Genomic DNA, 26,220 nt, shown 5'->3' with positions numbered 1-26,220 from the left:
CCGAAAAGCACGATATGAATTATAAACAGAAATTAAGCACATGAAAATTCAGAGGTGCTTGCCCGGGTTTGAACCCACGTTCATCGGTTAAGACTCACGCGTTCTTACCACTGGGCCATCTCGACTCGACATTATGTATTAATAATGTTATTTATTTATTGATATATAATATGTGTATTTTATATTTACATTTAATAATTGGTTTTGTTTTAATGAAATATTAATATCATTTTATTCATATCACCACCTACCCCATATCCTATCTGTAATTACTTACACCGTTGGTTGCCTGGAAGAGATCGCTATGTAGCGATAAGGTCGCCATAATTGTACTTTTATTTAGGATGGATACATGTTTTGTATTTTTCTCTTTGTGGTGTACAATAAAAGTATAAAGTAAAGTAAACCGACGGAGAAAGAATACATTTCACTGCCCCTCTCTTTCCCATGGGTGTCGTAAGAGGCGACTAAGGGATATCTAAGCGACCATCTGCTCATCTGGTGCTAACATCCGCCTGGCTTGTTACCACCGTACGCATGGTGAAAAACTCGTGAAGTGGCTTGCAGCCGCGTTTCGAGGTCAGCCAGCGTACAGCCAGAGCCCGAGCGAGTATTACCGCGATGGGTGTTGGTCCAATTGGAGACGGCTGTTGAACCAATGCCGGGGGAAACTGTATTGACCTGCCGGACAGGGAGACCCGAAGAAACGGCTGTTCCGCTGGCCGCCCGTGGCATAGTACAGGGGCCCGAGCGGGCCTAACCAGCTCGTGAGGCTGCCCCATCAGGCCACGCATAATCTCGGGGTGGACCGTCGTGCCGGTTGGTGACTGGTAGGTGGGGTCCCGGCGGCCACTTCCGGGGGCGTTCGGGGGCCCTTCCGTCCGGCGGGTCAGTGTATTTTTCCTTTTGGCAACCACTTGGGGAAACACGCCTCCACACTTTGCCCATCCCTATAGCGGCAATACATCGCTCGCTTCACGTCTCTTTTCCATTTTATTTTTCCCAAATGGCGCAACAAAACAGAAATAACGGTCGTACAGCGGTGCACACCCCCACCATACCCTCGCTGTTTGAGGTCGAGTTCTCTAACATCCGAGGACTGCACACTAACCTCAACGCTGTCCACCACCATCTCGAGACAGCACGGCCAGCAATGTTGTTTCTCACGGAGACACAAATACTCCGTCCTGCCGATACCAGCTACCTTAATTATCCCGGCTACACGCTTGAAGAATCCTTCAAAGCGAAAGCCGGAGTATGCTTGTTCGTCAGGACGGATGTTTGCTGTCACCGACTGCGCTGCTTGGAGGACCCCTCCTTCTCCATGTTGGTGGTACGTGTGGACCTGGTTCATCAGAGCCGAGTCTACGTGTGCCTCTACAGATCCCACAATGGTGACTTGGAGACAAGCCGATTATTTGACCATCTTAGTCGGGTGGCAGATGCTGCGCAAGAGCAATTTCCTAACGCGGAATTGGTGTTTTTGGGGGATTTTAATGCTCACCACGAATCCTGGTTGAAATCCCTCAAAACTGACCATGCTGGAAGGACTGCTCATACTTTTGCTCTCACACATGACTTGACCCAACTGGTTGATCAGCCCACCAGGAGCTAAGACATTGATGGGCAAGCACCTTCTCTACTGGACCTTCTGCTGACTTCTCACCCGGTGGAATATCAGGTTGTGGTTCAGGCTCCTCTTGGCTCTTCGGATCACAGCCTTATTTCTACCAGAGTGCCACAGGCCAAGCTCCCGCCACTAGCGGTATGCAAACGTCGCGTTTGGCACTATAAGTCGGCGGATTGGGACGGTATGCGCGATTACTATGCGTCGGTCCCTTGGAAGGAACGTTGCTTCAGTGGGAATGACCCGACAGCTAGTGCCGCTGCTGTTGCTGGCGAGATCATGCTGGGAATGGAATACTACATTCCTAGCTCAAATCTCGTCAGTAGGAGTACGCGTAACCGTTGGTTCACTCGTGAATGTGCCGATGCTGTATCATCTAAGCAGGCGGCATATCGCAAGTGGATCAACGGCTGCATTAGCGGGGCATCTAACATTGACTCACTGAAAGCAAACTATAATAAAAATTCCAAGTCCTGTAGAAAGGCATACACGAGAGCGGATGCACAGCGCATTTTACAGATTGGTCATGACCTTGTTTCGCATCCTAGGGGCTCCCGTAGCTTCTGGCGTCTGAACAAGTCTGTGCAAAACAATTTCTGCCAACCTTCGCTGCCACCGCTCAGAAATCCGGATGGATCGCTAACTCACAGTCCGCAAGAGCAAGCTGATCTCCTGGCTAAACTCTTTGCCGACAATTCCGTCATCGATGATTGTAGTGCACTGCCACCTACAATACCTGCATATGGCCATACGATGCCTGACATTAAAATCAGGCAACGTGATGTGCGTGCGGAGCTGCAATCACTTGATGTACGGAAAGCTAGCGGTCCCGATGGAATACCAGCCATAGTGCTGAAGAAGTGCGCAGCGGAGCTGTCTCCTGTGTTAACGCGCCTGTTCCAACTTTCTCTCTCTTCGGGAAGTGTGCCGGAGGCTTGGAGAAGAGCTAATGTGCAAGCGTTTCCCAAAAAAGGGAATCGGTCTGACCCGCCAAATTATCGGCCAATAGCTATCACCTCAGTACTTTGTAAGGTGATGGAACGGATTTTAAACAACCAACTGATCCATTACCTAGAAGATCACTCTTTAATTAATGATCGTCAATACGGGTTTCGACCAAAACGGTCCACAGGTGATCTTCTAGCGTACGTAACGCACCTCTGGGGTGAAGCTATCGACAAGCATAGAGAATCGTTGGTTGTCAGCCTCGATATCTCCAAGGCTTTCGACAGGGTCTGGCACAGAAGTCTTCTCTCCAAGCTGCCGGCATATGGTCTGCCTGCTCAGCTATGCACCTGGATTGCCAGCTTCCTACACAAGCGTAGCCTTCGTGTTTTAGTTGATGGTTGCGCTTCACAATTCTATGTAGTGAATGCTGGGGTCCCCCAGGGATCTGTGCTATCTCCCACACTCTTTCTTTTGCATATCAATGATATGCTCTCTCTTGGGAACATACATTGCTATGCAGACGATAGTACAGTGCATGGTGGATACCACGGACGCACAGTGGCTGGGCGAGCGGAAATTGAGAAGAGGCGGAAGGATCTTGTCATTGAACTCGATAGGACGTTAGAGCTCATCGCCAAATGGGGCTCTGATAATCTTGTTGAGTTTAATGCCAAGAAAACACAGGTATGCGCTCTCACGGCGAAAAAGTCAACATTTTCCCCTCTTCCCTCCCTCTGTGGTACTCCGCTGGTGATGCAAAGCAAAATCGCCATGCTGGGGATTGACGTTCGCTGCGACCTTAGTCCAAGGGATTACATCGAGGCTGTTATAAAAACAGCTTCACGGAAACTCGGAGTTCTGAACAAGGTGCGGCGCTTTTTCACGCCACAACAACTGTGCCTGCTGTACAAAACACAGGTACGGTCTTGCGTGGAATATTGCTCGCACCTTTGGGATGGCTTCGCTAAGTACCTACTTGAGGCCTTGGACCGGTTGCAGCGACGTGCCGTACGCATTATTGGCGACGTAAAGGTCACAAACACCCTTGAACCTTTACAATTGTCGTGAGATAGCAGCACTGAGCGCTTTCTATCGACTGTATCACGGCGAGTGCTCTGAGGAATTATTCTCTCTAATTCCTGCTTCCCCCTTCCTTCTTAAGTCCACGCGAGCTGGTTCTCGATGTCACCGCCTAACTGTGACATCAATTCCATCGCGAACAAAGAAATTTGGCAACTCCTTTCTTTGTCGCACTTCCAAAAAATGGAATTCCTTACCAGCTCACGTGTTCCCCTCCTCTTACAACCCGGGTTCCTTCAAACGAGGCGTGAAGAGGCATCTTGCGGGCCGGCAAGGCGAAGGCGGCTAGTGCAGAACGTTTTTCCCGTCTGTACTGGCCGTCGTCGCGTTTGGACTCTACTACCACTTACCATCAGGTGGAGTAGAGTCATTTGCCCTCCCGGCGAATATTAAAAAAAAAAAAAATAAGTATTGCTGTTTAGCGGCAGAATATACAAGTAAAGGTAACCTCCATGAGATGAAAAAAAAAATCGTACACATTGTTTAAAATAAAACATGAACATTAAACATGACTGTATAAAAATCGTTGATTTTATTATTATTATATAACATTAACTGTAAATGCATTCTCGTCATGATAGTGTCGCAGTAAATAACAAAATATATTTGTAAATAACACAGTTCGAAGTCTTAATGTTAACAAAAATAGTAGAGGAATCAGCGTTTAACTGAACACGTTAAGCTTTTATGTAACCATTCATATTTATGAACAAAACACCAATACCATTAAAACGCGGTCACAGTTATATAAATAGTCGATTATTGTTATATTTCACGAATTAACATTTGTTATACAACAATATTATTATATTATACAGCAGGAGTAACCTTAGATTTACAAATTCCATACAGTTTGCTAATAGCTCTGCTATATACACTACAAACAGTTCTTGATTATATCTTTAGGAGATAATACATCAGTATTCAACTTAACTAGTTATATCAACTTTAATTATACTTCCAAATTTAAAAATCTTTTTTTCATGAATATACAATGAATACCACAGATTATTAAACATTGCAACCAATGACGTCATACAATTCATGGTCAAAGCTGTTTATCTACTTCACCCCCGCCATTAAAAAAGTCTATGATTGTATTTTTTTTTTTTCAATTAAATCTTAAAACCTTAAAGCTTTTCTTGTCTAAGGTGAACGAATATAAATCCAAGCACAATTTTCACGATTCACATTTTGATATGTCTTACAAATATATACAGATAAAATAGAAAAATATATTTTATATTTAAGTATATAATTAATTGATCAAGGTGTTATGGTCGTATTTTTTTTTTTAATTTGTTAAATACACATTTTACAACTTAAGAGTTATACGTAATTGATGAAATGCCACCTTCCACTTATATTTTCAATTATATTTATATACTATATAAATTGAATAGCTTTTGTAATTTTGCTCAAATCATATATTATTATGTAAATACATTGGAGTTAATACCGTTTGACGTTTAGTCGTTTTATGTTTTTAATTTGTTCTTAAAGATATATTTATATATATATATATATATATATATATATATATATATAACAATAGTATACAGAATGTTAAAAAAATCACTGTATTTATTTCTCTAAACCGATAGTTTATACTGAAATGGATTCATATGTTTAAAAACACCCATCATTATAGACAGCCTGTATACATATATAGAATACTTTATACACATTTCGAAGTCGAGATGGCCCAGTGGTAAGAACGCGTGAATCTTAACCGATGAACGTGGGTTCAAACCCGGGCGAGCACCTCTGAATTTACATGTGCTTAATTTCTGTTTATAATTCATCTCGTGCTTTTCGTTGAAGGAAAACATCGTGAGGAAACCTGCATGTGTCTAATTTCATCGAAATTCTGCCACATGTGTATTCTACCAACCCGCACTGGAGCAGCGTGGTGGAATAAGCTCCAAAACTTCTCCTCAAAAAAGGGAGAGGAGGCCTTAGCCCAGCAGTGGGACATTTACAGGCTGTTACTGTATATACAATTAAAATTACTACGACACAAATATAAAGTTCATATAAAATAAATTATATTTACATTACATAACTATGACATATAATATTATTATATAATTGACTTTTTAAAGTTCACAAGTTAAATTTTCTTTATATAATATTGGTTCTACTCGCGTGGGTCGTAGAGTGGTCTGTCTGTCTTTTACGCTTTCACGGCTAAGTTACTGAACCGATTTTGATAAAATTTGCTATGAAGCAAGCTTGAACCGTAAGAAAGGACACAGGCACACTTTTTAATACCTAACAAGTACCAAATCAGACTATTAGATCGCGAGACTATCGCGTTTAAGCAAAAAACCAAACAAATCATTATATTGTTCCTATAATATTATATAAAATACTCGTTTCATATTATATTAATTATAATTCGATAGATCTTGTATAGGAGATACATTCGTTGTTCAAACGTCATTTAAATTAAATTTAATACACAAAATTGTTTTTAAATAAATATTATATTACAAATTAAATTTCATAGAAAAATACTTTATTTTTTTAATACTTACAAAGTTATTAGAAAATATTGGACGCAATAGATTTGCACAATAGAGTTACAATAGTGTTGTCTCTTTCTTTAATGTCAATTTACAGATGAGAGAAAGAGAGAAATCCATGTCTTTTAACCGACTTCAAAGGAAATCTCAATTTGTTTATATATGTATATTTTCTAAATGCCATGCCATGTTAAGGGCCCTATATATATGAATTTTAGTATATAAAAGTCGAAAATGACTGGAGAAATTCAATATAAAAATATAAGCCGACCGAATCGTATCCCGTGACTGCAAACGGCATGACGCTCTCTTGTGCTGTCTCACCCCCATCCCCAATCCCTTGTATATGTGTCGGAATGTTAATATTTTATTTACTACATACTTATATATTGTTTTAACTATCATCTCATTAATCATTAAATATGACGATCATTTAAATAATCGTCATATTTAATGATTCACTACCATTATTATAATTTTTATAAAAGCGACTGAACCCCAAATATAATAAATAAGTTATGTATACACCAGCCACTTTCGTATATAACACTGTTTTCTTTTTATATAAAAAAACTTAATTAATTTTTACATTTAAATAACTAGTAATAGTTATTTATTTATATAGTTTTTATTGATTTATAAATTCTTTGTCCCTCGTTTGATATTATATATTACGATCTATAGTACGGTGGGCCCCGGCTCACCGTGTAGGTGGACAGCGGTATGCCTTTTGTTCCGTATATGGGTTCGGCGTTTTCATATTCAACGTCGTAGTATATCCCGGTTTGGTTCTGGAAACAAAAGAATCAAAGGCATAAGTGGTCTTATAAGCCGAGATGGCCCAGTGTTAAGAACGCGTGAATCTTAACCGATGATCGTGGGTTCAAACCCGGGCAAGCCCCACTGAATTTTCATGTGTTTAATTTGTGTTATAATTCATCTCGTGCTTGACGGTGAAGGAAAACATCGTGAGGAAACCTAAAGTGTCTAATTTCACTGAAATTCTGCCACATGTGTTTTCCACCAACCCGCATTGGAGCACCGTGGTGGAATAAGCTCCAAACCTTCTCCTCAAAAAGAGGAGAGGATGCCTTTAGTCCAGCAATGGGACATTCACAGGCTGTTACGGAAGTGGTCATCAGTGGTTAAAAGTGGTCACCACTGTAAATACAAATGGCGAATTAAAGTATATATGTATTAATTCAGGTAACTAGCGACATACAACATATATATTTTCTTAATAGGTAGGTGGTAGGGCAGATGTGCCGCCTGATATTAAATGGTCACCACCAAGAGACGTTGGCACTGTAAAAAATATTAATCAATCATACATAACGTCCTTAGAGCCTGTAGTTCCACTAGCTCACTCTGGCACAGGACTAATGGCATTACGCGCTTTCTGAGGCACGAGAGTATAAACCCTTTAAATGTTTCCCAAGTTGTAAAATAACCTAAAATAGTAAAAAGTAACAAGCTGTTAATGTTTTACTACTTGGCTGAGATCTCTCCTTTTCGAGGTGTAGAGCTTGCTCCACTGCGCTGCTCTAATGCGTGTTATTGGATACACGTGGCAGATTTTCTTCCACCAGTGCAGATTTCCTCACGCTAAGCACGAGGTAATAAAGATCGTATATAGCTTACATGCATACTCCTCGCTCTGGACTTCGGTCTGGGCACCAAGAGATCAGCTCGATCCTGAACGTGGCTTGACGCTTCAGAGCTCGTCGAATCGGTCGCCATGTGGTTTGTGTAGCCTGTTCCCAAAGATACCATATTACAATAATATAAATAAAACAATAATATAAATATATATATTTACATAGAATAGGAAGGCGGACGAGCATATGGGCCACCTGATAGTAAGTGGTCACCAACGCCCATAGACATTGGCATTGTAAGAAATGTTAACCATCGCTTACATCACCTTGGGAACTATGATGTCATGTCCCTTGTGCCTGTAATTACACTGGCTCACTCACCCTTCAAACCGGAACACAACAGTACCAAGTACTGCTGTTTTGCGGTAGAATATCTGATGAGTGGGTGGTACCTACCCAGACGAGCTTGCACAAAGCCCTATCACCAGTCTGACACATCGATGGTAACGTGTCGTGAATGGTTTCACGGTTCAAACAGTATTTAAATGACCATAAAACTTGGCACGCCATGCCGCGTCACGACATCGCGGCGGTAGATGTAATATTTATATGTTTCGAGAAAGAAAGTGAATTTGTTCGTTCGTTATACTTTCACATTTGAAGCGTTCAGCTAATCGCTTTATATTTTATAGTAAAGTTGGTTTATATAGGTACAAATAATATTTCATCGAAATAGTGTCGACTGCCTCGTTGGGCTAGCTAGTGGTGTTCGTTGGTTAAATATGAGGCTGCAGATCCCGACGTTTAGGGTTTAAGCCCCGGGTTAGGGAAATAAAAAGTTGGAAGTGTGTACACCCTAATTTCTCGGTGCGAACGTAAAGCCGTTGGACCGTCGTCGGATTGCCGTCCCATCGGATTAAGAGAGTTAGGGAATAGAGTTCCAACAAAACTAGAAGTTATTAAGATTATATACAAATTGGCAAGTCTTTTAAAAATGTATAACATTATGTAACAGGGTTTCTGTTATTGTATAATGGAGTATGTTACACCTCGGTAGAGATAGATGGCGCTGATTGAATATGTCACATTCCTGAATCGCGCTGTCAAGTTATTCGCTACTGGGTATATAATAAGGAACAATAATTGTAAAGTTATCAAATAAATTATAGTTATATAGTGGAAAGCAAGTCTTTAGTTTCAGTTACAGTTTGATACACCTATATAACATCGGCGTAAACACTGCCTATATAAAAATGTTTTCTCTCTTAAAACTTAATCAATTTTAGTTTAGTATTTCTGTGTTATTTGGAAAATGTTGAACAAAGTTAGTGAAACATGTCGCTCACCGTAGAGGCCGGCGTGCGCGGCGGGCGGGGCGCGCGCGGCGCCCAGCGAGCCCGCCAGGTGGCCGCCGTGCATGCCCAGCCTGAAACAGCAAAATATACAACACTCAAGTAAACTCTCATAAACTTTCCAGTATAACTACAGACACAAGCAATGTAACGTTACCACCTTCTCGGTGGTATTAAGTATTGCTATTTGGCGGTACGACATGTGATGAGTGCGTGGTACCTTTTTTTTAACCCTGGAAAAACGCATTACGCGTTACTCACGGTAGCAGTGGAGAGGGGGGTATGTAGGGCTCGCCGGTGTCCAAGGCGCCGAGTGCGCCCCGAACATCGGGATACCCACTAAAAAACCAGCGGTACCCTTTCCGTCTTAGCGAGGAGCGCCACGAGATCGCTTTCGCATGATACCGTGACGAAAGTGAGTGGTACCTACCCAGACTTAAACAAAGCCATACTACCGAGTAAGAAGTGGTTTAAATACAAAACTATCTCTAATTCGTGGAGTAGATTCTACTGAAAAGATCCGACAAGACATTGTATTTTATTATACAAATTATTGTATATATACTTCAACAACCGAAAGTCGCGGCTTCGAATACCAACCCGCACCATTTATTATATATATACCAGCCATATACCATTACTATAACGATCTAACGATCAAAATTATCTTAATAATATATGATTTTCAACCGACCTGGGTAGAGGCACGGGGGGTAGTGTCGGGTACCCTCCGAACATGGCCGATGACGGACGAGTTGCCATTGTTTGTGTATGATCAGCTTGCTGGAAAAAAACATAATCTAAGACGTAAAATACATTTTCAAAGAAACTTGGTAATCATGTTATAAAACTGGTTTGAAAATGGTAGTTATTTAATAATAATATAATAAATGTTTATTTCAATCTTTTTAATTTAAGCCATTTAAGTTTTTCAAAACATACAAGGTCAAAAACCTTGGAGAGGTCGAGAAAAGCATATACTGGCGTCTTTCTATCCGTATAATATTTAACGGTCTGCTTAAGCGCGAGAATAGTACTTTCTGTGGATAGTTTCCTTCTAAAACCGAATTGAACATCGTTTAACTTTACATATTTACCCAACAGACGGTCAAGCAAACCATCAAATACTTTACCTAATATGGTCGTTAAAGAGATAGGCCTGTAGTTACTTTTGCCCGCGATATCACCAGTTTTGTTTTTAACAACAGATATCACTACACTCGCCATAAGTTCCGTGGGCAAATACGTATGTCGAATACAAAACGTATACAGCATCGCTAGAATGCGATAAACATGAGGTCCAGCATATAATTGTACGAAAATAAGTGTCATTGACATCAATAACATCATTAATTTTAAATCATGTACTTTGTTTGACCAGTAATAGGTATAACCTATTAACCTTTTGTAGAAGACAGATAGCAATCCTGCTATCATATTGTATTTTTACCAAACCAACCAATCTGTTGGTTGACCAGACCGCTGCTTCTATTGAGCAGTGTAATAATAATTTGACATATCAAAGTTTGGAATTCTTTCCAAATAATTTAAATTAAATTCTAAGACAACAGAGATGGTCTCTGGCTCAAATATTATTATATCTAATAGAAATTTATTAAATAAAAATCAATAAATGTAAATACAATTAATGGAGAATTTAAAAAAAAATTAAACAATAAATCTGTAAACCTGGTGCACCAAAACATTCAAGGAATGTTAGGAAAATACTTAGAAATTGAGTTGTTCATTAACACTAATGACATTGATATTTTACGTATCACAGAGCATTGGCTCTTAAACTACCAATTTATGTTTAATTTTGATGGTCACCAGTTAGCTGGTCTGTTCAGTAGAAATAAAGCAGTAAGCGGTGGCTCATTAATACTCATCAGTAAAAAATTCAAGTTTAAAGAACGTAAGGATGTTGTGAGCCTTTCTATCGAGCAGACTATAGAAATAGCCTGTGCAGAGCTTGAGCGTGTCATTAATGTATGCGTATACAACCTCCCAGTGGGTTATATGAATTATTTGAGAAAGTAATGGAAAATGTACCGTTGAAATTATGTGGCTCTAATAAATATATCTTTGTTTGCGGTGATTTCAACATCAACTTATTAGAAAACTGTAGTATAAGTATTAGATTCAGATCTCTATTAAATTCATATAACCTTGTTAACTTGTTCCCAGAGCCAACTGGAATCACTGAATCCACTGCTACATGTATTGATAATATATTTACTAATTGTGTACCACATCATAAACATATTATAAATATGTTAAGTTCCGACCATTGTGCACAGTTGGCCACAATTAATTCACACATTTAAAAAAATAAAGAATCAAAACAAACGTTTGTTCCAATCAATTTGAATCGAATGGAGAGGTTCAGAAGTAATATTATGGCAAAGGTCTCATATTTACAATTACATGAAAATTCTAATGTGTTTTATAACAAATTTTTTTTAAATTAATTAAAAAGAATTATATTACTTCCAAGATAGTCAATTCAAGGAGTTTTCTCACATTTAATGATTGGGCGACTGGTGGAATTCATAAGATTAGGAAAAGGTTGTATGAACTTTATAATCCAAGGACTCACAATCGGTCCCTTTCTTTCATTAACCATATAAGTGCTTACTCTAAATTATTTAAACGAGTGTGCTCAATGGCCAAGTCGTTGCACATTAAAAAAAATCGTAGACGCATCAAATAAAATAAAAATGACGTGGAAAATTATTAATTGCGAAACTGGAAGAGTTAAAAATAACATCTCTGATTTCAACCTACCTATTGATAATGAGCCAATTAATTCTGATCGGGATGTTGCTACTCTTTTTGAAAAATTTTTTACTGACATTCCAATTTCGACTACCAAATCACTCAATTCCTCTCCTACCGTCGCTGAATCATTACTAAAAAACAATGTTACTAAATGTAATATTTGCTTTAACTTTAATACTGTAAATGTTAAAGATATAATAAGAACTTTCAACTCATTGGATGTTAAGAAAACGGCCGATCTATGGGGTATCTCTGTTAAGGTAGTCAAGTCGGTTATTGATGTAATTGCGCCTTATCTTGTTATTATATTTAATAATTGTATTCTTAGTGTCGTGTTTCCTGACCTAATGAAACATAGTAAGGTAATTCCAATTTTCAAATCCGGTAGTACTTCAGACCCCAACAATTATAGACCCATCTCTGTACTACCAACGCTTAACAAGATTTTTGAAAAATTAATGCTCAACCAAATGTTAGTACATTTTGATACATACAAGTTGCTGCACAATAAACAATTTGGCTTTACAAGGGGTCGCTCGACAACGGATGCTAGTGTCGAGCTCGTTAAAAATTTTTATAGAGCCTGGGAAGAGTCACAGGATGCCATAGGGATATTTTGTGACTTATCTAAGGCTTTTGATTGTGTGCAACATGACACGTTGATCAGGAAGCTACCTCTCTATGGGATTAAAGACACAACACTCAGCCTCCTGATTTCGTATTTGAGCAATCGGATTCAGAGGGTTGAAATAAATGGAAAGAGATCTCCTGGGGCTCCAGTTGGTGTGGGGATCCCTCGAGGATCTATTCTTGGTCTATTTTTGTTCCTCATTTGTATAAATGAATTGCCACATTTACTAAACAACAAACATGAGATAGTATTGTTTGCTGATGACTCTTCCTTGATTTTTAAAATAAAAAGACGTTTATTAATATATAACTAGGTGAACAATGCTCTCTCTGAAATAGTACATTGTTTTAGTGCTGATAATTTACTGTTAAACAGTAAAAAGGCAAAAATGTATTAAATTCAGTACTCCCAACGTGAAATTTGTAAAAACGAATGTACTTTTAAATGGGGAAGCTTTAGATGTTGTAGAAGCAACAGAATTTCTTGGTATCACCATAGATTCTAAGCTTCAATGGGGCCCTCATATTAATAAATTGGCAAAAAGACTCAGCTCTGCAGCTTTCGCAGTAAAAAAAAAGAATGTTGACTGATGTAGATACGGCTCGCCTAGTGTATTTTAGTTATTTCCACAGTATAATGTCTTATGGCATTCTACTCTGGGGTAATGCAGCTGATATTAATACGATTTTTGTTCTGCAGAAGAGGTCTATTCGTGCAATTTATAACTTGGGCCATAAAGATTCACTTAGATGTAAATTTAAAGAAATTAAAATAATGACTGTCGCTTCTCAATATTCAGGGTTACAGGGTAATATGTCACGATCCTTTTAAAGGGTTATAGTTCAGGACAATAGCTATCAAATGACCCCCAAAATGCTTATGCAAAAGTGTATCGTTTTCGAGTTATTAATTTTTTAATATTTTTTTTATTTAAAGGATGTTTAAGATTCTAAAATTCAATAAAAAAAAAATCAACGTATTTTCCCTATTTTTTTTGTATTTCTTGCTAGGGTACATCCTAGTTAATAATAACCAGTTATAAAACAAAAACAATCTTCAAGCATTTTTAAATTACAGATCCAAAACTGTACAACTTTTCGATTTTTAATTTTGATTCTTTAAGTTACTCGCAATTTTTTTGTAAAAATCACTATGGCTCTTATCGTGCGGATCATTTTAAAAACATCTGCGTTTCCTTAGCTATCCATCGGTACATAAAAAGTACAGTAACAATCATAAACTCAGGAGAAAATTAGATAACAAAGAGACCAGGTAGGAAATTCTAAGAAATGCTATTGTTAAGAAATTAAATCTGGATCAAAGACAAAAGGACCTCAATGCAAAGTAGTTAAAGATTATTTTTAATAGGGGTAATAGGTAAAAAAGGAGAGATAAACCAGAGCTGTCATTGCAATTTTGAATTTAAATCAAAAACAAAATACTTAATCTTTTTAGTTACTCCATACTTTCGAAATTACACTGTTTATTATTCATAATTCGTGTTCAAAATGAGATCCCCTATTTCGTATACAAATACGCATTCTTTTTCTTAATTCACTTTTTACTACAACACTACTCAAGCTATGTCGAATAGAATTTGCAGCATTCATTATTCTTGTTTTGAGTTCTTCAATTGTTTGTACTGGTGAAACATCATAAACCAGGCTTTTCATATGGCCCCTGACATAATAGTCCATCGGAGTCAAATCTGGACTTCTCGCTGGCCATGGGATTGGTCCTCCTCTGCCAATCCATCTATTACGATAATTGCTGTCTAGCCACTGTCTTACGGACATTCGAAAGTGTGCGGGGCAACCATCATGCTGGAATATCATTCTCTGCCTAAGTTTCGGCGAAACATTTTCGAGTAACTCATGCAGGATTTCTCTAAGCAAGCTTTCATAACTTTCTCCATTTAAGTTATCAGGTAGGAAATGTGGCCCAATAAGATTATCATTGATAATCCCCATCCAGACGTTTACCGAGAAACGTCTTTGGGAACCGCTTAATCGCTTTTTGTGAGGGTTTCCCTGTTCTTTTTGAGACCAATATCGAATATTGTGGTAGTTAGTAATACCATCTTTGTCAAACTTTGACTCGTCTGTCCATAAAATTTTTCTCAAAAAATTGGGATTTTCTGCATCACAGTGTAGCATAAATCGGCAAAAATCTAAACGTCTTGCAGGATCTCCTTCTTCAATCACGTGTACGGGTGTGTAATGATAGGGATACAATCCAACCGCGTGGACAGTAAACCAGACTCTCCATTGAGATACGCCCATTCGGTTTGCCACAATATTGGTGGAAACTGTAGGGTCCTCTCGAAAATGACGAATAATTACATCTTCTTCATCTGGAGAACGGACACGAGGGCGTCCGGAATCAGATTGTCTCCTTTGCACGCGACCAGTTTCTCTAATTCGACGATACACACCAATAAAGACACTATTGTCAGGTGTCCGGCGATCCGGAAATCGACGATTATACTCACGACGAGCAGCTGCGGCGTCACCGTTACAATATCCATAGCAAAATAAGATGTCAGCGTATTCCTCATTAGAGTACGGACGACGAGAAGAATTTTGTTCTGCAGCCATAATAGTCCTTTTTACGCGCCAAGTTATCATAAACACAAATCACAAATTCCTTTTAGCTAGCCGAGTCACGAAGTTGTAAGAAACAGAGTCCAGTAAACGAAGCGGTTTTTTTCAAAAATTTAAGAGATCAATATTCACTAAAGCGCGTCCACACTATACGAGCAGTGCAAGTACAGTGAGTATTATGTACCCCGACAAGGTTTTATTACTCTTATTCCTAAAAGAAATGAGATAAAAGGAAATTAGAAAAAATGACGGTAAATTCAAAGGAATTGATAATAGTATTCCACAAACAGCTCTGGTTTATCTCTCCTTTTTTACCTATTACCCCTATTAAAAATAATCTTTAACTACTTTGCATTGAGGTCCTTTTGTCTTTGATCCAGATTTAATTTCTTAACAATAGCATTTCTTAGAATTTCCTACCTGGTCTCTTTGTTATCTAATTTTCTCCTGAGTTTATGATTGTTACTGTACTTTTTATGTACCGATGGATAGCTAAGGAAACGCAGATGTTTTTAAAATGATCCGCACGATAAGAGCCATAGTGATTTTTACAAAAAAATTGCGAGTAACTTAAAGAATCAAAATTAAAAATCGAAAAGTTGTACAGTTTTGGATCTGTAATTTAAAAATGCTTGAAGATTGTTTTTGTTTTATAACTGGTTATTATTAACTAGGATGTACCCTAGCAAGAAATACAAAAAAAAATAGGGAAAATACGTTGATTTTTTTTTATTGAATTTTAGAATCTTAAACATCCTTTAAATAAAAAAAATATTAAAAAATTAATAACTCGAAAACGATACACTTTTGCATAAGCATTTTGGGGGTCATTTGATAGCTATTGTCCTGAACTATAACCCTTTAAAAGGATCGTGACATATAACCCTGTAACCCTGTATATTTGATAATGTTATGAATGTACGAAAAAACATAAAAGATTTTCCTAGAAATTGTGACGTACATAAAATAAAAATATTCAATTGTGAAATTTAAAAAAATCGTTAAGGAACGCTTGTGTGCTAAAGGATATTACACATCCGATGACTTTTAAAATGATTGCACACCCTGGGAATGAAACGATCACCTCCAGGTTATCTCAAATTTAAAAAATGGTATATATAATTTGGCTCGTGTTGTATATGTATTGCACTTCTTGTAAAGAAATGAGATAAAATAAAACCCGATGAGATTCTTTCGCCGGTTCTTCTCAGGTCTGAGGTGTTTATTTTCGAACCGGTGGTAGATTTATGACAATCAATAAGAAGCCTCGTAGGGAGGCGCGGTTGTGGATTGAGTTTATTTGTTTCTTCCCAAAATTTTACAAAATTTCCCTTTTTATGATGTTCTGCTATGAGCTCCAACCTAATTTTTAATTTGTTATTTTGAAAGAATTTTAATTTATTTTGTAAAACCTTTTTACTTATTTTCATGTCATCATAGATTGTGCCAAACTCAAGCATACCGATTGATCTCCACAAAATATATTTTTCACGGGCCTCCCTGTGAGCAGATTTGACGTATTTAATCAAACCCACCACATGCTTACCTCTCCCGATCGCTCCAAACTCATAACTGTATCGCAGCTGTCTGAAGGACTTCTACAGTTTTTTGATATAGTACATCAATGATTATTTTATGGTTAACATTCACACACATTCTGTCACAGCAATTTGGCAACTCAGTCGGGAAATCTATATTTTTCAAAGCACTCATACATATATTATGGTATTTATTTAACTGCGATACATTTCTTTCCCCCCAGTATATTTTATTAACTTTTGCATTTTTATTCTGGGCTTGTGACTTCGCACATAACAAACGTAAACTACATTTTATTTGTAGTGGAAAATGGTCTGACCAGTATACATCCTGACGCACCGTAATGTTGTTTACAGTCATCAACGCCTCAGTAACCAGGCTGTGGTCGAGCCAGCGCCTACATCCGTGCGTATCGCTTATAAAAGTGTAGTTATTGCCGTCTCGACCAAGCATGGCCACATCGGCGCACGTCCACTTCTGTTCTGTGCAGAAATTTAACATTTCCTTACCAAACAAACCGACGGATGTGCGTTAAAATCTCCCAAGATATATACAGATTCAATATCACATGTTTCAATTATAAGCTAAAATATCATTTAAGCATTCGTTAAATTCTGTAATGTTTTATAATGAGTCAGTGGGCAAATAAACACTAAATACTAACACCTCATGGTTCGATATAACGCCTTTTATTACTGCTATACGATCACTGTTACACTGCACAATTGACACTGCACTAAATACTTTTTTGCGCCAGAGCAATGCCACGCCTTCGTGCGGCCTGCCTCGTAAAACTCCCGCAGACATATGAATAGCTGATTAACAAGTATGCATAAAGTTCTGATGAATGTCGGCAAGAATAGGTATCTCAGGCTCTAGTAACCAAGTTTCTTGTATGGCTATAATGTCTGAATTATGGCATAGAGATCGATCACACTCATATGATCTTTTAATACCCTTACAGTTGAAACTAATTAAATTCAAATATTCTTCCCGTATATATATATAAATAATTATAACACGTGGTTCTTTACCGAAGATTGCGGATTCGAATCTGGGCAAACACCAGTGTTTTAACGTGCTCAATATGATAATGAAAACCAACCTGATGGCATGTGTTACCACAAATCAACAATGGATCTGCGCTCAAACTTTATCCTTGAGAGGAATGGAGGTGGTCATCCAGCAGATAGCGGCTGTTTAGTTAAACACTAATTTATCTCTTTCTGACATTATTGATTTGACATTTGAAAGAAGAAGACAGCTTTGTTTTAATCACCCGCTAAACAACTTTTATAAGTACACATGAGAACCAGCAATCGACATCTAAATATATAATATATTTAAATGAATATTAGAAACAATAAATTTTCTTACCGCATAATGGCTCGCTTGTGTCATGGCCTCAGCTATTTGCGCCCATCGCATTCTTTCTTCCAAAGTTACCTGAAATAAACAATCGATTAATGATAAAACTTGCACCTTGCGAGGCATTTCAAATGTCCTTGTAAAAGATCACTTGAATAATGGTAACTAGCTTGGTTAGGTACCACTCATATGGTATTGTACCACCAAACAGTAATAAATTAGGGTCATAACACCTTAGTTCCCAAGGTTGGTGGCGCATCGGCGATGTAAGGAATATCAATTTATTACAGCGCCAATGTCTATGGGCGGTGACCACTTACCATCAGGTGGGCCATCTGCCTTCCATACCTATATTGTAATTAATTAAAAAAAAACTACATATATCTCACCTGGTATGGTGGTTGACCCACCGGCGGAGTCTTCACCGTATTTGCTGCCATGTAGTTGAACACTGGAGACCCCATGCCGGCCATTTGGTCACGTGACCACTTGCGGCTGGCGGATAAATTACAAATTAAAAAATATAAAACTTTGTTTTGAAGTAATTAATATCACAAAGACATACATACGAGCTATTAGTCGTGAGTATTAGATGTCATATTACCGCCAGTTATTACACTGGCTCACCCATCTAAGTGATTGATGACATTGAAGACATTGCAGAATAATGAAGTGGTATTCAAACAAACGGAGATGCACACATATGTATGCTGCTGGCGGTAGAATATGTAATGTGAGGCTTTGGTGCTACCTACCCAGACACTGAATTTGGGATTTGGTAAGCAAGTATTTATACATTTTACATTTAATCAAAATACAAGTATATAAGTAAATGGATTTTTTTTTTATTTAACAATATTATAAAACGATGTTTTTTTTTACTTTTTGATGCAAAATTATTGAACGAATTCGGATGAAATTTGGAGTAGATAGGTTATAGCCAGACTTTACATAGAAGGTATCTAACGCCTGCCCTTCACATACACGAGAGCTAAGCCGCGGCCGGAGACTATTAAGTAAAAACTTATTCAATAAAGTATATTAGAAAGCTGTAATTTAGTTGATGTTTCGACCGTTGTATCCTGTGGTCACGATTAAGTGATCACGACTAAATTAAATAAAAACATACGATACAACGCGGAAACTTACAGCGTAGATAGAATAAAAAAAATGTTGTGAGTGAAAAGGTATGAATTGATGTGTAAATAATAAATCTTACACTGACGTCGTCTGACGCTCAAAACCTTACAGTTACTCGTCTGACGCTCGAAGTCTCAGTTAGCCCCTAAAGTGTAACTTTATAAAAAAAAAAATACCGCTAAGTTTGGTCTGCGATCACAGTACTTAAGGCCGCGTCTTTTGGGTGTGGTATCTGTCAAAAAATAACTTTTGCAACTTACCTAAGCGACACGTTTTTCGTATTTTTGTCAACGCCTGTTTCCTATCGGCCTGTATCAGGTCAACCTTGACTTTTGGGGCAGCCTATATAGTGTCGTATTTCGCTATAACTCGTAGATTAATTTTTTTCAAGTGATAGTTATAGACGTCGCTTCGTCACAACCCATCATAGCTATGAAGCATACCATTTAAAACCAGAGCTGGGTTCTGGTGTCTGAACTCGGCAAGCTGAATAGTACGAGTCACGGCTGTAGAAATTGTTTTTTTTTTCATTGCTAACTACTATAGCTGTTTGAATTTTTTTTATATATTTTTTTGCATTCTTTTTGTTTTTATTATAATCCTTTTTTAATATATATTTTTTTCGTTAACTTTTTTTTTACTTGGAAATCATTTATTATAATTCTTTTCTATTTTTTTATAACCTCTCCATCTTTTTTTTTTCTTTTTTTTAAGTAGTATTTTTATTACTCCTTGTTGGTCCCAGCAGATGGGAGCAGCAGTTAAGCATTGAAGATTCCGTTTTCGCTGGTGATACTTGGACATGATCGTAACTTAAGCGTTTGGTTTCGTTTTTTATATAGTATCGATCACATTACCCCGACACACATACACAGAACGAAGTATGATGGTTTAGTTGATAGAACAAGTGAACAAAATGTAAGGCACGTTTTTTTAGTGAATCATTCATATCCTCATAACCTCTTTAAATACTCCTACAACCCAACTAAGCCCACTAATTTGGCGTAAAACTTGTCAGGTGTGAGGACGACAATAGCTCATAGGGTCAGGATCGAACCTGTGACTTTTACAATGCTAGGTGACCCATAAACATAATTTTTACCCACACTTGTAGTTGGCCGTGTGTGAAAAGTGTCCCACGATATTATTATATAATAATAATATCCTGGGACATTATTCACACGCATCTGATCCCAAATTTAGCTTGTACAGAGCTCGTACTATGGAAACCAGACAACTGATATACTACATATACTACTTTTCTTTTGTAAATACATATATATATAAAGATAATTACACCCAGACTCAGGACAAACAGACATGTTCATGCACACAAATGTCTGTCCTGGGTGGGAATCGAACCCACAACCTTCGGCGTGAAAGGCAAGTGTTCTGCAAACCACGCCAACCGGCTCGTCGAAATTAAATATTTCACTTTTATAAACCGCGCAGGCCAGATATTCATATTGGATATGGATAATATATTATAGAAATTTATTGCATAATAATAATAATAATTGCAAATTCAATCATGTTCATTAACAACCTCAGAAAATGATCGGGCGCAAACATTTTGTATATACATTTTAACAAATTAATTCAAGTAAAATTTACTTACTAATTTAATTATGTAACTGGAAATAATTGCCCTTAAAATACGGGGTAAAGACATGATATGGGTACACAAAATGATATTTTACGATCACATAAGACAGAGGCAAGATGACTGTGTGAGATGAAACAAACAAGAGGGAGACTGAAGATTTGACAAATATGAATGAATGAAAATGACTAGCGACAGCAAATGTATGGAATTACGATAAGCGAATGACAGCCTTGGAATAAATAAAAAAATATAAGTTATTTATTTCCAAAAAAGTGAACATAATAATGGAAGTGAATGATAATAAAAGCAACACAAAGACACTTTACGACATCAACACAACGATCACTAATTGCAACGATTATGGCACAGATATGTCGTTTCAACTGACGCAATAATTTAAATATAGAAGCACTTACAAACAAAGACAAAAAAATCTTCCATTTATAATCTGTGCAACATCTATATAATATCTCAAATAGCAGACTTGATATACACGTCATATTTTGAAACAGATAACACAAACAACGTTTAACATCGAGACACAAGAAGCAGCATGCAGTGATGGCCGCTCTCCGAAGTGCAAATAAAACAGGAATAGCTCTGAAAATATCTATATTTCCTCTCCTAATAACCGCTGGGAGGCGTTCCTGCTGACGTCACACATCTCGACGCACTGACAGCGCCCGCGCGCCTCCCGCCCGCGCGCCCTCCTTGCGCGACAGAGAGGGAATGCGCTAGAGCGAGACGACCACTAAGATTTCGTCTAGGAACTTAGAATATAGAATACGTATATGTCCTCTAGTCTTTCAAACGTTCGTCAAAGCCATATTTCCTAATTTAGCTTTAATGGAAACGCTCATTGGTAGATTATTGCGTCATCGGCAGACGTTGACCAATGATATAAATCCAAATTAGTTTTATAAATTCGAGATGATTTTTAGCACGTGATCTTGAGAAAAGCATACTATTTTGATTTGATCGATTTTGAATAACAACACATTTTAGAATTTGTATTGTTCTAAATTGTTTATAAGGACGAATGTGTTTTATATATGAGCTTAGAAATAAAACTATGCCTCACCTCCAGGACATCAAAGCTGCTAACGTGAGCGCAATGACCAGCACCGCCAACAGGGAAGCCCCAACCGCCACACCGATCACCTCCCCATCCATCTCGCACGTAGACCCGTAGTAGCCGGACGAACAGCTGCGGATGGACATAATAAGTTTTAATTTTGATAAGAACCTTTGAAAAGTAAATAAATATTTAATGGGATAGTGTACTCGTTTTTTATAATAAAAATCCATTTTATTATTTAACTACCGTTATTTAACTACCTATTAATAAATTTAAATCTCATGTCTAACATTTTTTGATAAATCATCAATAAAAAAAAATGAATTACGTACTTTTTAACCTCTCTGAACTTAACAGTTTTAATTTCAAAATATTATGTAATGCAAGGTGAATTCAAAATGCCGTCAACTTCCACTATTATTGAGCGCAGAGATAAATGTCATATGGACGACAAATGCTCTTATTATGAACATTTATTCATACGAAAATGTCTTCATTGGTGTTTGTTGCATTTAATAAAATTATCCTTTCATATATGTATTATTGTGTGTTTTCATAATGCGTAAGATAGTTTATTTTTTATATTTACCGGACGGGCCGGTTGGCGTGGTTGGAAAATACTTGCCTTTCACGCCGAAGGTTATGGGTTAGATTAGACCCAGGACAGATATTTGTGTACATGAACATGTCTGCTTGTCTGAGTCTGGGTGTAATTATCCATATAAGTATGTATTTATAAAAGAAAGTAGTATATGTAGTATATCAGTTGTCTGGTTTCCATAGTAAAAGCTCTGCTTAGTTTGGGATCAGATGGCCGTGTGTGAATAAAGTCCCACGATATTATTATTATACAAAAACATAATACTTAAAACGGAACGTTTACTTGTTCGATTCTGTCTATGTCAAATGTCAATTTAATGTCATGGCAAATTCTTCGTTGCGTACTGTGTTTTTATTTTTGGTTTTTGCGATTAGTTTTTAATAATTTTTATTCCCGTCTATCTCTACGGACGTATAAATACTATTCGCTATTTTAAAGCGCCTTATGTTTCTTTAATAGCAAAATCATTATCTATAAAGTTATTGCAAGTGATCTGAATAAAGGTTCAATGAATTTATGAAACTGCTTACGTCTAGTCTGTTGTAATGCCAAGTTCATTGAGTTTTTTATTTATAACAATTTAATGTACCAATATTCACGAATAAAAACCACCAAAAGTTTTTGGTGTACACTAAATTCGATAATTATGCAAACGCCGAAATAGAAATTGGCCATGTCCTCTAATTTTATTGATTTAATTGTTCGACTATGTAACGCTCACTGTTGCTCTTGTTCCGGATCCAGCTGCTGCGGGGGGTACTCACGTGCAGTAGGGCTGTCCGTGCGCGTACCGGCACTGTCTACGCTCGCTGCAGTGCTGCGCGCTGGGGGGGGGGGGGGTACTCACGTGCAGTACGGCTGTCCGTGCGCGTACCGGCACTGTCCGCGCTCGCTGCAGTGCTGCGCGCTGGGGGGGGGGGGGGGGGTACTCACGTGCAGTAGGGCTGTCCGTGCGCATACCGGCACTGTCCGCGCTCGCTGCAGTGCTGCGCGCTGGGGGGGGGGGGGGGTACTCACGTGCAGTAGGGCTGTCCGTGCGCGTACCGGCACTGTCCGCGCTCGCTGCAGTGCTGCGCGCTGGGGGGGGGTACTCACGTGCAGTAGGGCTGTCCGTGCGCGTACCGGCACTGTCCGCGCTCGCTGCAGTGCTGCGCGCTGGGGGGGGGGTACTCACGTGCAGTAGGGCTGTCCGTGCGCGTACCGGCACTGTCCGCGCTCGCTGCAGTGCTGCGCGCTGGGGGGGGGGTACTCACGTGCAGTAGGGCTGTCCGTGCGCGTACCGGCACTGTCCGCGCTCGCTGCAGTGCTGCGCGCCGCACGCGCGACACGCGCGGCCCGCTCGCGCGCCGCCCGCGTCCAGCGTGGTGTCGGGGCACGCGCAGCTGTGGACGGCGGATGTGATACATTATGTTCTACATTCCAGGAGTATAATTAGAGCTATCATGAAGTTTGTGGTTAATAATCCAAATTAATTTAGCCAAATAAATTGAAAATATTTTGCAACAGTTTATAAAATACCCAAATAATAATAAAAAGTAGATAGCTTTATGTCGTATCTATCCTTAATTCATTTACCAAATGAATTAACACTTAGGACAACAGAACACTGAAAATCAGATAGATTGGCTTTCAAAACAAGAACGGCCAACTATCCGGAATAAATAGGCACTTTAAAAGTTAGAAGAAATAAATTGACTCACGTAAACGCCCCCCACGTGTTCGTGCAGACGGCCAGCTCGTGACAGTCGTTCAGGTCAGAAGATGAACATTCATCCAAATCTGAAAAATAAATACAACATTGTAACGCTACAAACAAGAATTCATTTTGATAGTTGGCAGTGTTTACACTCCGGCGCCTCGAACAGCACGTAACGCTTATGTTGATCTTACACATGACATTTATACAGGCATGTCGAACTGCCGTCTAATCGGAGTGCGAGATTGTGTACTAGGGAAATAGAGTGCACTTATACTTGTATAAAAAGCTTGGTTCAACTAGTATGGCCAGCATCGTTTGTTGGTAGCGTGATGCTGGTGGTGGTGTTGTGTTATGCTATGATATGGTGGTGGTGTGATGGAGGGTGGTGTTTTGAGTATGTCATGGTCATGTGCAGAGTGGTGTGATGTGCAAGTGTGCTAAGGAAGTGGGCGGTGTGATGTTGGTTATATGGTGGTAGTGTGTTGGTGGTAGTATTTTGGTGTGGTGGTGACCGTGCGGTGAGTCTGACCGTGCAGCGGCAGCACGCAGGCGGCGGGCGAGTCGACCCACAGCGCGGAGGCTCCGATGTTGTTGGAGCGGCGCCGCACAACGCCCAGCAAGTGTTTCTGGATGTCCGTCGCCACCGCCGGTCGGAGAGTCTCCACCGTCTCTTGCATCTGCGAAAGCAAATTTAACTTAGTAAAAGTACCCACTTTTAAGCTGAGACCTCCTAACCGTTTGAGAAGAAGGTTAGGAGCTTATTCCACCACGCTGGTCCAATGCGGATTAGAAAACATACACACAGTAACACATGGGGAAGATTTTCATCCATTCCATCCATTCGACATTTTCCTTTACCGGATTCGATCACGCGTTCTTCAGTCTCTAACCACTGCCATCTCAGTTCTTATCAACTCACCAGAACCGTATAATTAACGAAGATCCCGCGGTTGTCCTCGTCCCCTTTATACACCGAATTCACCGAACCGCTGACGAAGTCGTCTGAAAACGGTGTCATTGAGAACGCCGAGTCGATCTGTGACAACAAAGAAATTTATGTTTTTTTTTTTTATAGAATAGGAAGGCGTACGAGCATATGCTCGTCCGCCTCGTGGCCCATATGGGCCACCTGATGGTAAGCGGTCACCAACACCCATAGACGTTGGTATTGTAAGAAATGTTAACCATCGCTTTTATCACCAATGCGCCACCAACCTTGGGAACTAAGATGTTATGTCCCTTTAGCCTTTAATTATACTGGCTCACTCACCCTTCAAACCGGAACACAACAATACCAAGTATTGCTGTTATCGGTAGAATATCTAATGAGTGGGTGGTACCTATCCAGACGAGCTTGCACAAAGCCCTACCACCAGTAAAATTGAAATTATCGCACACATACTACTTTTTGTGGAAATACAATCACTTGGTGGAACTTTGTGCCAGTCTGAATTAATGCCATCATAACATCATAAATTCCACCGCTAGCACCAATACTACAGTATTGAGATCCGGTTACACGGATGAGTGAGCCAGTGTAACTACAGGCAAAAGGGACTTCATATTTCTCAAGGCCGCATTTGTCAAGACAGTTACCATGCATATACCATAGATTATTTAGTTCTTGACAAATAATGTCACTTCAACTAAAGGGTTGTTTGTCTTCACTATTAGTACTTAACCGATCATCATGAAATTTTCCTTACACGTTGGCAGTACCGAAAAGGATATACTGTACCTAAAACCTCCCCTCTCCTTCCAGGGGGGGGGGCCTGGAAACTATTCTACTACATACTACGTACTACTTACTACATTAGTATTTCATCTTCGAATAGTAGTATCGTTCTAGTTGCAAATACCGTCAAGATAAATATATAGACTAGGATTGTAAATCATCTAAGCATCTTACCGCTCTCACAGCTTCGTAACTTAATTGCTGATAAGGTTCCGACTCTTTATCAGCTAACTTAGCGTCCCACGCCATCTGAAATAAATATATACAATCAATATATTTTTGTATCAAGTACCCGATCAATGGTCC

The 26,220-nt window shown here is 38.8% G+C and overlaps 1 protein-coding gene across 5 annotated transcripts in view; it reads right to left on the bottom strand.

The window, feature by feature from the left end:
- Positions 1-4,164: 4,164 nt before the first annotated feature.
- The window catches only part of LOC126779278 (uncharacterized), an 80,936-nt gene continuing 58,880 nt past the window's right edge, over positions 4,165-26,220 (bottom strand). For 2 of the 5 annotated variants that reach the window (XM_050503245.1, XM_050503247.1), the window contains exons 9-21: positions 26,089-26,163; positions 25,099-25,215; positions 24,709-24,856; positions 24,181-24,259; positions 23,734-23,862; positions 21,883-22,008; positions 18,445-18,550; positions 18,065-18,133; positions 9,828-9,916; positions 9,128-9,207; positions 7,825-7,937; positions 6,888-6,974; positions 4,165-6,522 (exon numbers count right to left, since the gene is read on the bottom strand). In XM_050503245.1, the coding sequence (XP_050359202.1) occupies positions 6,340-6,522; positions 6,888-6,974; positions 7,825-7,937; positions 9,128-9,207; positions 9,828-9,916; positions 18,065-18,133; positions 18,445-18,550; positions 21,883-22,008; positions 23,734-23,862; positions 24,181-24,259; positions 24,709-24,856; positions 25,099-25,215; positions 26,089-26,163 (1,401 nt within the window). In that variant the 3' untranslated portion in view covers positions 4,165-6,339. Of the gene's footprint in view, positions 6,975-7,824; positions 7,938-9,127; positions 9,208-9,827; positions 9,917-18,064; positions 18,134-18,444; positions 18,551-21,396; positions 21,553-21,882; positions 22,009-23,733; positions 23,863-24,180; positions 24,260-24,708; positions 24,857-25,098; positions 25,216-26,088; positions 26,164-26,220 lie in introns of those variants that run through there. The other 3 variants (XM_050503248.1, XM_050503249.1, XM_050503250.1) reach the window with 3 other exon arrangements.

The sequence above is a fragment of the Nymphalis io genome, chromosome 28, assembly GCF_905147045.1.
Source record: "Nymphalis io chromosome 28, ilAglIoxx1.1, whole genome shotgun sequence".
NCBI classification, from domain to species: domain Eukaryota; kingdom Metazoa; phylum Arthropoda; class Insecta; order Lepidoptera; family Nymphalidae; genus Nymphalis; species Nymphalis io.
The sequence above is the reverse complement of the archived record's forward strand: the minus strand, read 5'-3'. Positions and strand labels throughout refer to the sequence as shown.